The following is a 15,554-nucleotide window of genomic DNA, read 5'->3' on the forward strand; positions in this document are numbered from 1 at the left end:
TGAAAAAATAACGGGGGAAGCCTTGTGATAATAACACCACCTGGAGATGACATTATTAGGGATTTTCCCCATTACACCGAACCTCCTCTGCTCTGACAGGCAGAGCAGAGCTGGGAGCCGACACCTGTGATCAGCCTTGTGTGTCTAAATAGACCACAAGCCGATTACAGTAAAAAAACAAACAAAAAGTGTAAGAAAAAAAAAACAACAGCACCCAGGGGACCGGTAATAGGTGATCTGGTGAGCTCTTCTGTGATCCGGACAGCTGTTCGCCGGGCTCCTGCTCTTTCTATTAACCAGAATCTCAGTTTACAACACAAGTCATATGCCAGGGTCACAGAGCAGACGTTCGGCGATCAGCTGACCAGAGTCACAGAGGAGCTGATCGTAATCGCATCACCGTACAGGGACGTGTCAGCTTATTGGAAGGTGTGGGTTGGAATAGTTGGGGAGTCGCGCGGGAGAGGGGGTTAGCAGGCAGCACATGCACGGTCACACTCTCAGGGTATTTTTTGTGAAGTATACCCTGAGAAGTGCAGGGGAGAGGATTCACGGGGAGAGGACATAGGTTTCTCAGCAGCTCTGTCCCTGCATGTGATATATCCCTGAAATGTGGGCCTGATTCAGATATGTAGGCCGTAAACCCGATGGCTTACGTACATATCCGATGGTGAAGCATCTGCACATGTGCAGAACGGGTCCTGCGATCACAGTGCCTCCTGAGACGCAGGTTGATTGACAGGTTGCGGCCGTTTGGGGGTGGGGAGGGGATGGCGCCGGGCTACGTTCCTGGAAACGGAATGCCCTTGTTTTCTGGAAATGTAGAGGCCAGGGTCTGCGTCATAGGATGCAGATATCCTGGCCTCGCAAGCTTTAGCTTAAGCAGCCTGGCCAAAGCAGCAAACATCATGACCAATGGTCGTGATGGTGATCTCAGGCAGCGTTTACAGATGCAGCACTCGGATCGCAGATGCATGCAGGAGGTGTCTATTTCCTACAGACGCCTCCTGCTGCATTAGCGTATTAGTTGTACGCTTCCTTGTAGCTGTGCAATACCATCAACATCTGCATATCTCCCAACTTTTGAGCACGGTGGAGAGGGACACTTTGCACGCAGCAGGCGCGCAAGCCTGCAAAGGGGGTGGGGGCGGGCCTCATGAAAATGGGGTGGGGCTGTGCGGCAACTCCCGTTTATGTCACTATAGGGGGCGTGCCCAGCACTCTCCGAGAGAGAGAGATTGGCATGATGGTATATTAGTAACTATAACGACTGATCGACGCAAGGAGCAAAGGGCCCTGATTCAGAGCCGGACGCTCTGACAGAGCGCTCACTCTGAATCAGGGCGTCTTTTTTTTTTTTTTTTATGGAATGGCCTCCTGGCCGCTCGCATTGCTGTGGGTTGCCACCCACAGCCAATGTGAGCGGCCAGGATGATGGTCGCGATGGTCAAGACCATCGCGACCATCGGGCTTGCGACGAGACCGTTGTGGTAGGGTCTCTTGGCCGCAAGCCCCAGAGAGCTTTCGCCTTAAACAGAGCCGAAAGCTCTCCCACTGACATCACTTGTGATGTCAGTGGGGCCGCCCCCAAATGGTAGGCATTCCCATGGGAACGCCTCCGTCTGGGCAGCCACCCCCCCGACCCGCCCCCCAAAGGGTGCGTGCTGTCACTCAACATCGACAGCACGCCCCCTTTGGTGCGAGACCCGGAGTGACGGATTGCCCGTCGCTATCTGGGTCTCGCGCATGCGCACGACGGAGCCGGCTCCGTCGTGCCCATGCACTCTGGGCCACCAACGACCTGGTTGCGAGTGCTCAGAACTTGCGACCGGGTCTGAATCAGGCCCAAAGATCTGTGCTGGTGATAGGGCTTGTCATCACGGACCTTTGTGGTGTTCAAATAAATACCAAAATGATTAAATAAATTATTCTTTTTAAAAGCATCGCTCCTATCTAACTGGGAGCGTGATAGTTTTAGGTAATTTTTTTCTGCTTTTGTTTATGACTTTGTGGTTTTACTTGGGACCATGTATTGCATTTATGGGAATGGTAGGAGTCTGGTCAGGCTTAAGCTGTCCCATTTAGCAGCTAATTTCTGAATACATCTAACCAAACAAGGGCAACACTTAAACTGCATCGGCCTCTGGGCTAATGCCATCCATGCTCTGCCCATAGACCGGCGCTGAAACACCTTACATAAATCTGAGAAGAAATGAGATTTGTGTGGCTATTGGAAATGCTATAATCATGCACCCCTGCTCTATCCCTCCTGCCTCTCTCCAGCTTACAAAGCCTTTGTGCAATTGTAGTCCCATGATCACCCTTGACCAGGTCCCCATGTATGGTCAGGATCGGTGCCCTACACAATGATTATTGCACAGTACATCACCTCTGGATCTTCCCAGAAAATGGGGCTTCTGTTTACACAGTAGAGGCTCAGGATAACCAAGGAACCTGCCGGAAATAAGCAGACAATTCAAGTTTTCTTCATAACAAATAAAGATAAAAAAAACAATAAAACAGTGGTTTCACTTTTAACAAGTTATTGCTGTCTAGCTGCTGATCCATACACTGTTCCTTTTAGGCCTTAGGGCATCAATCCTAGTTTTCTGGAGTGTTCGGAAGACTCCTGTATTTGGGGAAATTGTTCCTGGGGATTCATATAAGAACGGACAACAGTACTAGTCTAACCCACTCCTCCAGTAAAGTGAGTGAGGTGGGGCCTTGATGACGCGGATCTCTGTCAGTCATGTCATCATAGCCTTGCTCCGCATGGTGCAATGCTGAAGACCACCGTGCGGGGGCAGTGCGCAACCATGCAATTAATGGAGCCACATTTTGCATGCGATGCATCCCGCCACTCTTCGCATGCATGCCGGTGTTAATTAAGCCGTTTTGCATGAAGAGAAATGCAAAGGACAGCTCTCTCAGTAAGAGCTATCCTTTGCGAATGAGGGACTACTGGGTCTATGACCCAGAAGCTCCTCTGGCATCCTTCTGCGCATGCACAGAAGGAGGTGTTCGCTGCGGGGGTGCTGAGAGGGATCTGAGCGGCGAATTGAAGCCCATAGGCTTCTATTGGCTTCTATTGGGCAATACCATCTAAAGATAGTACTGCCCACTGCATCCAAGTTGCGGAAAGTGTCGTATTCTGGAGCATGGTGCATATGAGAACTGTGGTCAAACCGTATTTCTGACATTGCTGCATCCCGTGCTAGAACTAACACCTGCAGAGAAGGTAACACAAAATTTACTGGGGAGATGCATCAAACCTTCTGAAGAGGACATGTGGACACGTTGATTATAGCAACCAATCAGATTTTACCTATCATTTTAAAGAACGTACTTGATAAATGATAATTAAAAGCCGATTGGTTGCTATGGGTAATTTCTGAACTTTAGAAAGTTTGATATAGCTCTCCCTGAGCACAATGGCGGCCAGGCTGTATATCGTCCACATCATCCAGTGTGTACGGACTATTGAGCGCTCCCCTGCATCGTTAATCGCATCTTCAGATCTGCCTGCAGATCTGGTGGCTGACACCATGCTTCTGGATACGGCGAGGGAACAATCAGGGGTGTTTCTAGAGAGGAGGGGGCCCGTGTGCAGTCTCCGACACGAGCCCCCTCCTCTCCACCCGGCCCCCTCCTCCGACACGGGCCCCCTCCTCTCTGGCCGCGCACTGAGCTGTGCGCGGCCAGCGCCGGGGTTATAGACTCTGGGCACTAGAGTGTGCCCAGAGTCTATAGTGTATGCACAGGTCACCGGGAAAATAGCCATTTTCCCTGTACTGCGCATGTGCAAACGACGGGAAAATGGACGCCACGGCCATTTTCCAGTCGTTTTACAGCGCCGGACCCGCGCGCCGACGTGGGACTCCAGAGAGGTAAGTAATATTATGGGTGCAGGGTGTGCGGTGCGGGGACCCCCTGGACCCAGGGGCCCGTGTTCCCCGCACACCCTGCACCCATTATAGATACGCCCCTGGGAACAATATATCAGGCAGTCGTACAACAGATCGTGCAGTGTGTACGGACCACCGAATTTATTTTGCCGTGGTAAGGTACACACATTGTCTGGTGTAATAAAACTTACAGGTACCATATGTGATTGGGCAATGTGTTTGGTCTGAAATATTTAATATAAGTCATCTGTTCAAAGTGGACATCTCCTCTAATTCTTGAATATCTGCATTTTTTAAGGCAACAATGTTCCTGCCCTTCACCACCACAGGAACAATATACAAACACATCTTTACACTTGCAATAGTGTGCTTGTACCAAGTGCTTCTACTAGCACGGCTTAGAAGAAATTACATGTGCGCTAACCTGCAGGAAGACTCCGCCCATCACAGAAAGTGATTGGTTTGCTGAGCTTTCTGGAAACTCCAGGAACCGGAGGATAAAGCCGCAAGGTCTCTTTTATGAACATTGCAGTGTATGACATTTTTCCAAGGTCATCCCTAGTAACATATATAGAGCAAATTATTTATGAGACTTGTTACTAATGCAAAATAATCACCTACTTAGAACTGCTAAACGTGTTGAGTTTCACAATATAATATTACAATGAACAGGGGGGGGGAATTTATGGGAACTTATGCATTTAAAAATACTATGTAACCCATAGCACCCCATAGTAATCATTCCAGCCCAGTTTGAAGGCAGATGCATTGTGGGTATCTGTTTTCAGCCTTATGTACAGTGGGCCTGATTCAGAGATGGACAAAATGGCGGTGATTGTGCAGTTGAGCAACTATCAGTAGTCTGCGCATGTGTCTGAGTTGCACTGTGCATCGGCCAATTTCCATTACCGTCATCTGTGAGGATTTATTTGGAAACCATTTGTTAGGTGGGAATGGGGAAAAGGGGGGACGGGCCGCAACTGTTTTTGGGGCTTTTCAGACTGACTGTGATGTGATCCCATTTGCAGTGAAAACGGCGTCTCAGCCCAGTCGGCCATTCTGTACGACCATAGGGTTACTCAGCAGTCTGACAATCAACGATCTGCGTCTGAGCTGCGGCTTTGAACGCCGTCGTTTGGATTTGCGAAGCCGCCGGTGGGTGTCTCAATACAAATCCCGGCAGCTGCAGCATTTGTATATTTCCACACAGCTGCTGCGTACAAATTCGCGGCTGCGGCGGCGACATTAGCAGGCACCTCTGAATCAGCCCTGTGTACTATTTTTCATAAATACCTAACTAATTCTACATTCTAAATGAATTGCATATAGTCTAATTAAAAGAACCGGCCAGTAATCTATGATACATAACAAATAGGTGATCCTGATTCCTGTATGTCACAACACTAGAACATACAGTACTTACTTGTGCTGTGTTGGGGTATTGTGTAAGCAGGTGGAGGGGGGTTTGTGGGGGGGGAGGGGGTGGTGCAGGTGGTGGCAGGGCTGGTTTAAAAGGGGGGGGCAACACAGGTGGTTGCCCCGGGGTCCCGACGCACAGGAGGACCCCCACATACAGGCCCAGCGACGGGAGGGACTAGGGGCACAGGCCTGTCGCTGTCTGCGCTGCTGCATGATCAGCAGGGCGCAGGCAGGTACCGGTACGGGGACAGTCCGGGGAGCCGATGTAACTTTATTGCCCCAGCGGTGGGAGTTGCAATAAAGTTTCTTTTGTTTAATTGGCACAGAGGCCCTGATTCAGAGCCGGACGCTCTGACAGAGCGTCCGGCTCTGAATCAGGGCTGTCCTTCTTAATTTTTAGAGCGGCCTCCTGTGAGACCACCCACAGCTATAGCGAGCGGCCAGGAAGATGGTCGCGATGGTCAAGACCATCGCGACCATCGGGCTTGCGACGAGACCCTTGTGGTAGGGTCTCGTTGCCACAAGCCCTGGAGGCACTCCCACTGACATCACTTGTGATGTCAGTGGGGCCGGCCCCTGACGGTAGGCGTTCCCATGGGAACGCCTCCGTCTGGGCAGCCACGCCCCCAGCACGCCCACCAAAGGGGGCGTGCTGTCACTCAACATCGACAGCACGCCCCCTTTGTAGCGAGGCCCGGAGCAAAGGCTTGGCCGTCGCTCTCCAGGTCTCGCACATGCGCACGACAGAGTCGCCTCCGTCGTGCACATGCGCACTGGGCCAGCACTCGCGAGCGGGTCTGAATCAGGCCCAGAGTCCTTGACTTTATGATGTCACGCAGCTCTGCACCTATTGTAAGATAGACAGAGAAGGCAGCAGAGAAGAAAAGGCGGGCAAAAAGTAAATGTGGGGGCTGGGCACTGGGGAGACACTGTGGTTGGGGAACACTGGGCTGGAGAGACATTAGGGGTCTCTGATGGGGCCTCCAAGGGGGGCACTGTGGCCATGTTTGAGGGGGACAAGGTAAGGGACCAATTTATTGGTAGGGACCCCACAACTTAGTTGCCCAAGGACCCCCACAAGTTGAATAGAGCCCTTGGAATATATATGCCATGCCTGTATATACTCTGCACATTATTACTTGCATTGTGTGAACTGAGGGCCTGATTCATAGATGGATGCTAAGGCAATTTTCACGCAGATCGAGCGATAGTTCGCCATTGCGCATGTATCGCAGTGCGCATGCGCGAAGGTAGCTCTGTGATCATTCTGCGATTATGCAGGCCACGGAGACCCAGCGCAGAGTGAATGACAGGAAGTGAGCGTTTGGGGTTGTTGACAGGGGGTGGTCGGCAAAACACAGGCGTGCCTGTCCGTTTAAACGCCATTACATAGGCGTGCATAAATTAGCCACTGCTATTGCATACGCAGCTCTGCGTGCCAGAAAAGCCCCCAACGCTGCGTCTGGTCAGAACTGCCACAAGGGAAAGATGGCAGTCAAAGTGCTTTGATGTTACCGATATTTACGCAGGTATGTGTCGTCGCACGCAGGTAAAACGGCAGCAGGGGGCGTCTTTATGCTCAGGTGATCTTTTCTAACATTACCATATTTTGGCTGCTGCGTTCCGTATGAAATCGCAGCTGCAATCGCATTAGCGCCCATGTCTGAATCAGACCCAGAATAAAGATATCTGTTAGAGCTCATTCCTACCATTCCACTTTGTCCCGATCTCCCAGGACCTCCCTGATCTCCTCGTAACACTTCTCCTGGAACTCAGGGTACTTGGCCATGCAGTATAGTATCCAGGAGGTTCCAGAGGCCGTTGTATGGTGTCCCGCAAACATGAATGAGTCCACCTCTGAACGCAAGACTTCATGACTCAGAGCCTGGCCGTTTTCATCCTAACGAGACATATTATACATCATATATATACTTAGAGTTTTCTGACTCCCGCTTGTGAGACCATAAACATCGGAGGACTTGTTACTCCAGCAGAGGTGGTGAACCATGTGGTCCCTACTGTATGCATAGGACTCCCTCAGCTACAGTAGCTATTTGGGAGAGATGAGTTTAACTTTATTTTAAGCAGAAGTGGGTAGAATTCTTCATTAACACCATCAGAACATAAGGTGTGGCTGCTCAGAAATCTCTGGAGCGTAAAATGCAATGTGATATTCATAATGTGGTCCATATAAAGGTATTTAAAAAAAAAAATATATATATATATATATATATATATATACACACGCCAACAGTGCAACAACTCGGCACTCCTCAGATAGGGACACACGATGCTTGCTAAGGTGCCATTCCAAACTGGTTCAGTCTCTCCATATCAAGCATACACAGGATGGCACTCAGTAGACTCCTTTATGTCATATTAAAACGGTCCTTTATTGGTCAACGTTTCGTGGTCTCCCCCTTCGTCAGGGACAACCTGTTGGCCAATAAAGAACCATTTTGATATGACATAAAGGAGTCTACTGATATGGTGCGAGGTAAAGTCCGACTGCGGGGACTCCCGCATGAGGAATTCCCGCTAATGGAATAGGTCCAGCGCGGCAATTAGCCGCGGGGAAAATCCCCCGGCTAAATGAATCTGCCCCATAAACTCCAAAATGGTTGCACTCCTGGGGTGGGATGTAATAGAGTTCAAGTTTTTAGATTGTGCAAATTTCCCGGAAAACTCGCACATTCTGTAATCTCGACCAATGTAATAGCGTGCGCGATCCTGCAAACTCGCATTTTTCAAAATACACATTTTTCAAACTCGCATCCAGATGTTTCCCCAGGTTGAACATACAACTCGTGCAATGTAATAGGGTGCGAGTTCGAAACTCGCACATAAAACATTAACATAATCTCGCCAAAAAATAGACCAAAGTGACAATGGAGAGTTGCATGTTAAAAAAAAAAAGATTTTTTTAAAAAAGGTTACAAACGAATCTTTCAATCCATAAACATATATAAATATGCATATAAGTGTAAAATCACCTTTTTAAGGTGGTAAATACTCATAATTCTTAATTCTTTAAAAAGTGTCTAAATCGAACCCATATTCGATTAGGAGCCAAAATTCCTGGCTTTTTTTCAAACCCTATTGTGTGCTGACAAATGATCCACGTTTTTTTGCATAGAAAGTCTAAAGGTGCATACACACACAACGATTTTTTGAACGATTATCGTTAAACGATAATCGTTTGTAAAAATCGTTCACTTTCTGAGTCAAACGATGAACGATTTTCGTTCATGCACGTTCACGTCTGTAGTTTGTAGTTTAGTCAGACTTGTCAACTCAACGATTTTCAGTAAGGGAATATGCAAAAATCGTTTGTAGTTCTAAAAAAATCGTTCATTACATTTAAATGAACATAGTAAATGAACAACTTTAGTAAACGATTTTAGTTCATTTTTTCAAGGTAGAAAATCGTTTACTAAAATCGTTCATTAACTAAATCGTTGTGTGTGTATGCACCTTTAGGGATAAGTTTGCTCCCCGGGGAAAAGTCTTAGGGATAAGTTTGCTCCCCGGTGAAAAGTCTTGGGGATAAGTTTGCTCCCCGGTGAAAAGTTTTGGGGATAAGTTTTCGCCACGGCAAAAAGTCACAATCAGTGTTTTTTTTCCCCGGAATCCAATTTTTTGCGCCTAATTAAATACAAACATCTGTTCCATCTAAATATAGTTCAAAATAAACGAAACAATCTAAGTTCAAATTATAAAGAAAAAGACAGACACAAATTTGATTCAACTTACTTTACTAAACTACTAAGGAATCAGGAAAAAACCCACAAATTATAAAAAAAAACAAAATTACTGTGAGGCAGATGAGCCTCTATCCCTCCTGACCCTGTAGTTGCACCAACGTCCCCCCACGCCCCACGCCCGTGTACGAGCACCTCGCCTTGGGGGACTCATTGGTGAGGCCGTTTGGGGTCTGGTGGCTTGTGAGCTGGGTCTAGATGCTGATGGCACTTCCCTAAGGGCCCTTTGTGCCACCAGCCCCCTTTGTAATGCCACAAAGGCCTGTGTTTGCTCCCGTATGGCAGCATTTTGGTCTCTGGCGGCCTGTGTTTGCTCCCGTATGGCAGCATTTTGGTCTCTGGCGGCCTGTGTTTGCTCCCGTATGGCAGCATTTTGGTCTCTGGCGGCCTGTGTTTGCTCCCGTATTGCAGCATTTTGGTCTCTGGCGGCCTGTGTTAGCTCCACCAGATGCCTACTGAAGTCACTAGCCATCACTATAAGCCGTATTCAATTTGATTCGCACCCGCGATACTTTTCCACCAGCAAAACAGGCGAAAAAGGCGGAAAGTCCGGGAGGCGGAAAAGTTCCTGCGCCTCCTGACTTTCTGCCTACTTCACCTGTTTTGCTGGCGGAAAAGTATCGCGGGGACGCGCGATACTTTTTCGCCTCCCGGACTTTCCGCCTACTTCGCCTGTTTGGCAGGTGGAAAAGTATCGCAGGGACCTAGAGTGAACACTATGTGCACTTGTATGTTCTAATATTAATTATAGTTGTAATGGCATAAGCTAAGTGGGAGGAGTCAGGAGTAGTAAGGGGAGGAGTCTGTCAGGAGCCAGATGCTGACGTGAGGTGGGCCTGTGTGATTTAAATGCCAGGGCCTAGTTTTAGTCCTAGTCCGGCCCTGTGTATGTTTGTGTGTGTGTGATAGGGAATATAGATTGTAAGCTGCACTCGGGGCAGGGACTGATGTGAATGGCCAAATATTCTCTGTAAAGCGCTGCGGAATATGTGTGCGCTATATAAATAAATAAACACTACCCTCAGCCTCAGATTCCAGCTCTTGCGCTTCTTGCTCCACTCTCTCCTGCTCCACACTCCCCTGCTTCTCCACCTCCTCACTGCTCACCTCCTCACCAATATCAGGGTGCAGTACAACCTCCTCTTCCACCATCCTGGCCACCCTCCTTGCTTTTCTGGAAGCCATGCTGCAGCACAATAACAAACAATTGTCGGCTTTTTTTTTACTCTCTCTCACCATTCCTTCACAAAACTCCTCACTACCTTTCAAAGGACAAAATGGAGGATAGGGGTTTATATAGGGTGTGTGAGGTAGGCATCAGGAGACTTTGGAGGGCCAATGAGTGACTTTGTTTAAACTCGACAGAACAGTAAATGAAACTCGCATTCCGGTAGGTCCCAAAAAAATGCATACTTCCGGATCTGTATTCTCGTGAAAACACGCACGCGAAATCGCAATTTGGCGAAAAACTGCACCCCATTACATCGCACGAGTTGTATGGGAATCACGATCAAAACAAATGTGCGAGAATGTGCCAGTTTAGAAATGACTAAAAACTCGAACTCTATTACATCCCGCCCCTGGTCTCAGAACACTGTGTACTGGTTGTAAGGGGTCATGAGGTAAGATCTGAATATAAATTGTCAGTCACTTTGAGGATGGTGCCCCTTTCATTGTGTGTTTCTTTTTTTATTACATTATATAATTAATCTAAAGCAAGTTACTGGCCATGAAGTAAGGAGACCAGAATCAGACATTGGCACATGTCGGAATACACAAGTTTACAGGAAACAGCGGTATACAATGTAGTAGCTTAAAAAAAGCACATGCCTCGTACCTTTGCACATAACAGAATGTCAAGAAAATCCAAATGTCTCTTTTGACTGATTTTGTCCAACTCTCTCTCATTTTTCAGTGATTCTTTTCTTAGTCGTATTACTCTGTCTAGGTCAGCAAAGAAAACACAAATGTTGTGTTAATTTTTGGGCTGAACCAGTATTCATAATAATGCAGGAAGTTAGGGCCTGATTCAGAGCCGCTCGTAAGCGGCCGCTCGTTCGCTCTGAGCGATGTTCGCACAACGGCGCATGCGTATGGGTCGTAATGCGCATGCGCAAACCAGTTATTGTGGTCGGAAATCGTGCGCTCGCAAAACAGCGAGGGGCTGCTAATTTGATTGACAGAATGTACCGTTTGTGGGTGGTAACAGGGGAAGGTGCTTGAAAACGGGGAGTGGAGATCAGAACGCAGGCGTGCCAAATGGTCAAAAGGGCGTTTAATGGGAGTGCATAATTAGTAAAGGAGCGTTATCGACCACGTCACTTGGTTGTCTTTTAGCCTGAACTGCTCGCAGTGATTGCGGTAAGAAAAAGCTACCACAAGCACTGCGAGCAGTTCAGATGCCTTTCGATGTACCCGATTAATCTAATAAACACAGGAGATGACGTGTGATGCGAACGGCAAAGGGGCGTCTTTACAAAATAGCGAGCGCATTTTTCGTTCGCTCGCTCAGACATAGAGGCGTCAACAAACCGCAAAGAGCGAGCGCTCAATTTAAATAGCTGGCCCCTTTTTTGGAACGACCGTCCGCAAATAGCGTCCGGGTCTGAATCAGGCCCTTAGTCCACAGATTAATTAATTATTTAATATGTAGTATACAGTCTTTCAATTCACTTGAGCTGCCTCACTTATGGACGTTTATTCAGGCATACACCTTAACTGTGTCGGTTTCAGTAGGAAAACCCCAATTTGTTCACTTTGAAAAGGGCGCGGCCCATAGCTATGGTGAGTACAGGGGATAACATTACTATGAAGCCCAGAGGCTTAGGGGACCAGAATATTGTGTGGTGCTCCTGGTCACCTGGAAGAGTAAGCAAGTCTCCGGGCCAGACTCCACCCCCCTTACCGGCTTCCACTTTCTCCACAGCCACCCACTTATACAATACAACGCTGAATCAAGTCATCGTGGCCCCGCCCACTGCTACACAATGCCGGTAATCTTTGCATTGTGTCGTAAGGGAGCAGCTATGATGACGCAATCGCGCATTCACGCCCCCTGCTGCACCCCCAACCGTGCATCACGCCCCCCGGCAACCTGATTGCCTTTCTTTCGGTGGGGGCAGCTAATCTGTCGGCAGCTATGGCCCCAGACCTAAGTCATATAATTGTCTATCAAATTCCTGGAATTGCTTGTTAAGCAATTGTTTCTGGCCCATTGCCCAATCCAAAAAAGGAGGATTCTATGGTGTGGCACAATATGAGTTGGGGGCACTATAATGTGGAATGGGGGGATTGTAATGTGACACAATATGAACTGGGGGGCACTGTAATGTGACATAATATGTATTTGGGGCACTGTAATGTAGCACAGTATGAACTGAAGGCAATACAGTGTGATAGTATGAACTTGGGGTACTACAGTACAATGTGGCATAATATGAACTGGGGGCACTAAAAGCGTGGCATAATATGAGCTGGCAGCACTACAATGTGCTGAGGGGCTGATTCAGAGATTTACGCAATGCTGATATTTACGCAGACCGAGAGATTCTTAGCCATTGTGTGCATTGCTGAGTAAGGCACAGAGGCCCTGATTCAGAGCCAGATGCTCTGACAGAGCGCTCGCTCTGAATCAGGGCCGGGCTTTTTTCTTTTTAGAAGGGCCTCCTGGCCACTCGCATAGCTGTGGGTGACCACCCACAGCTATAACGAGCGGCCAGGAAGATGGTCGCGATGGTCAAGACCATCGCGACCATCAGGCTTGCGATGACACCCTTGTGGTAGGGTCTCGTTGCCGTAAGCCCCAGAGAGATTTTGGCTGTAACAGAGCCGAAATCTCTCCCACTGACATCACTTGTGATGTCAGTGGGGCCGCCTCCAAACGGAGGCGTTCACATGGGAACGCCTCCGTTTGGGCAGCCACCCCCCCAGCCCGTCCACCAAAGGGGGCGTGCTGTCACTCAACATCCACAGCACGCTGCCTTTGGTACGAGACCCGGAGCGACGGATTGCCAGTCGCTATCCGGGTCTCGCGCATGCGTACGACGGAGCCGGCTCCGTCGTGTGCATGCGCTCTGGGCCACCATCGACCCGGTTGCGAGCGCTCAGCGCTTGCGACCGGGTCTGAATCAGGCCCAGAGATCACAGTTGCGATTGAATTAGCGTAAATCTCTGAACTAGGGGAACAACCGCTGCAGGGAGAGTTGTCTCTCTAGTAGCAGTGGGGTCGAGGCCCCTTAAATATGTTGCTATGGGGCCCATAAAGTTCTGGCTGCACCCGTGGCGGGGCCACAATATCTGGGAGACTCCTAAATTTCAGGGAGTTACACTGTACTTCTGGGAAAAAAAGGGCAACCCTCCATGAAGAAGTGATTTGCTACAAAATGCATCACTATCATACATTCCAAACATCCCAATTATGACAACAGTCCCAATTTCTGTGGACCCCCCCCCCCCCCCCCACAAACTGGATTTCTCTCATGATTTATGGGAGGAGGGAGGTAGGAATTTGTGGCTGGGAGACCACACGTCCTATAATGCGTTCATGGTCCCCGCATTAAGCAGTCAAGTGCCTCAGCCCAATTTGCACTTGGGTAATGGTTGGAGGTATAATCATTATGGCCCGTCTCCCCTTCCCAATCCTACCAATCATGCCGTCCTGCCGGGGAGGTAAAAATATTGGCAAGTATGAGCGAGACTTCTACTAAAGTGGGAAGGGCTTCTCTAATAGAGGTGTAACTGGGTAGAAAAGTGGGGATATCTGGGTGGATCTGGAGCAGGGTTTGGGTAGTTGTGGCGGGTTTACACAATGGCGTCACTGGGGTTGGGGAGACACAGTGTGCTGTACTCACCCTTCTATGGTTCTCTGCATGTGCCAAAGGCGATCACACAGACACAAAGGGGTGTGGCCACTGCCAATGAAACCACGGCCACTTATGCATGCCAGTTTGGCAGCTTGATCATAAGTCAAGCCCCTGTTTTGTCATGCTAGGAGCTTGCCCAGAGCTCTGGGAGCCACTGGGCAGCCCCCCCCAGCCTCTCTCCCAGCACAGTGGATGATGCGCTGCTTGCCGCTTGGTTGACACTTCTGCAATTTTAGTGTCAGCCCCTGGATCAGTCAAGTGCCACAGCCCAATTTACATTTGGGTGCTGGTGGGAGATATAATCATTATGGCCCGTCAGATGGCCCGTCAAATAGGGTCACCCCGCAGATGGAGCAGCCCACTTCCACCCCTCCCCCCTCCTCCCCTGACCCTAGTGACACCACTGGGTTTACAATTTGCATCAGAAATGTTGTGTGGTATGCACAAAGGCACATAAAACAGCACTATCAAAAAATATGACATTTTCCAATCTGAAGTTAAGTGATCCGCAAACAGGAATCATGAAGTGGCAAAAACAACTTATAGAAGCTTCTACTTTAAAAGGTTAATTTAATCTTTAACTCTCAACTGTCCCTTTGTAGCACGCCCGAAATGTTTGTCCCAACTCATGGGATGAGTTCTCCAACACCATTGTGGGGCAGGTCCCCCCAGAGAGTACAGCAATTCAAGGGTGCTCTTGGGGGAGGGCAAGCAGTTCGGAGGCATACTAGAATTTTGGAATTGTTATGTAGATCAGGGGTGTAAATACAGGAGACAATGGAAGGTGGTCGCCTCTGGGCACCAGCCCTGAAGGGGGCACACTGACCTCCTCCATTGTTCCAGGTTCTGCTTTATGTGCCCAAAGCAGGAATAAGCAAGTAACCCAGGGGGCATGCCAGGGGGCAGGGTCGGTGCTAGGTTTTTCGGCACCCAGAGCTAGATCAGGGCAGCAATGCGTCCTGTGCTGCACTGATGCCACTGCCCTCCTCCTCCACCCCTTCCCTCCCCCACTCCCTCCCCCTGAGCTCATACCAATAACAGGTGGGTGAAGAGCAGGCAGGTAGCTGCGACCGGTGAACCTGATGGATGGCACCCTGCCAGCCAGTGTCGCTGCAGCAGCACCACCTATAGCGTTCTTTGGACCCTACAGAGAAAGGTACCCCTCATTATTACAGCTGCCCAGAGCATCTTCAAGACACTCCCAGGCACCCCTGCTGCAGTTACAGGTGCCGACAGCCCGGTCCCCTATGCACAACATCATGACATCATGCACAAAGGGGCAGGGCTAGCACAGGGTGGTCAGGGCCTTTGTTACGACTCTACCCACGGCACTGCATGTGGCGTGCAGGGTGCCTAAAATGGCGCCCTGTGCAGCCGGCCTAAGTGTCTGACAATCTGAGCAGTGCTTTACTTCCTAGTGCTGATGCTGCCCCCCCATGGTGTGATGTCATCACATCACGGGTTCCGAGGGTGGGACCAGCAAAGCCCTGCCACAGCCTGGCACCCAACTGTCCAGATTTCTGTAAGACTGCCCAAATTTGAGGGCACTGTAATGCCTCCCATTCGTTTCTGCATTGTCCTGATCAGTTTGGCAGTTGGGAGGTGTG

At 49.2% G+C, this 15,554-nt stretch overlaps 1 protein-coding gene across 1 annotated transcript in view; it reads right to left on the reverse strand.

The window, feature by feature from the left end:
* Window positions 1-15,554, reverse strand: part of LOC148516952 (cytochrome P450 4B1-like) — a 55,284-nt gene that overhangs the window by 11,629 nt on the left and 28,101 nt on the right. Inside the window, exons 7-10 of the mRNA XM_088479354.1 lie at window positions 10,923-11,029; window positions 7,034-7,224; window positions 4,330-4,463; window positions 2,390-2,454 (exon numbers count right to left, since the gene is read on the reverse strand). Coding sequence (XP_088335480.1) covers window positions 2,390-2,454; window positions 4,330-4,463; window positions 7,034-7,224; window positions 10,923-11,029 — 497 coding nt within the window. The remainder of the gene's footprint in view (window positions 1-2,389; window positions 2,455-4,329; window positions 4,464-7,033; window positions 7,225-10,922; window positions 11,030-15,554) is intronic.

The sequence above is a fragment of the Taudactylus pleione genome, unplaced genomic scaffold, assembly GCF_031769625.1.
Source record: "Taudactylus pleione unplaced genomic scaffold, aTauple2 ptg000230l, whole genome shotgun sequence".
NCBI classification, from domain to species: domain Eukaryota; kingdom Metazoa; phylum Chordata; class Amphibia; order Anura; family Myobatrachidae; genus Taudactylus; species Taudactylus pleione.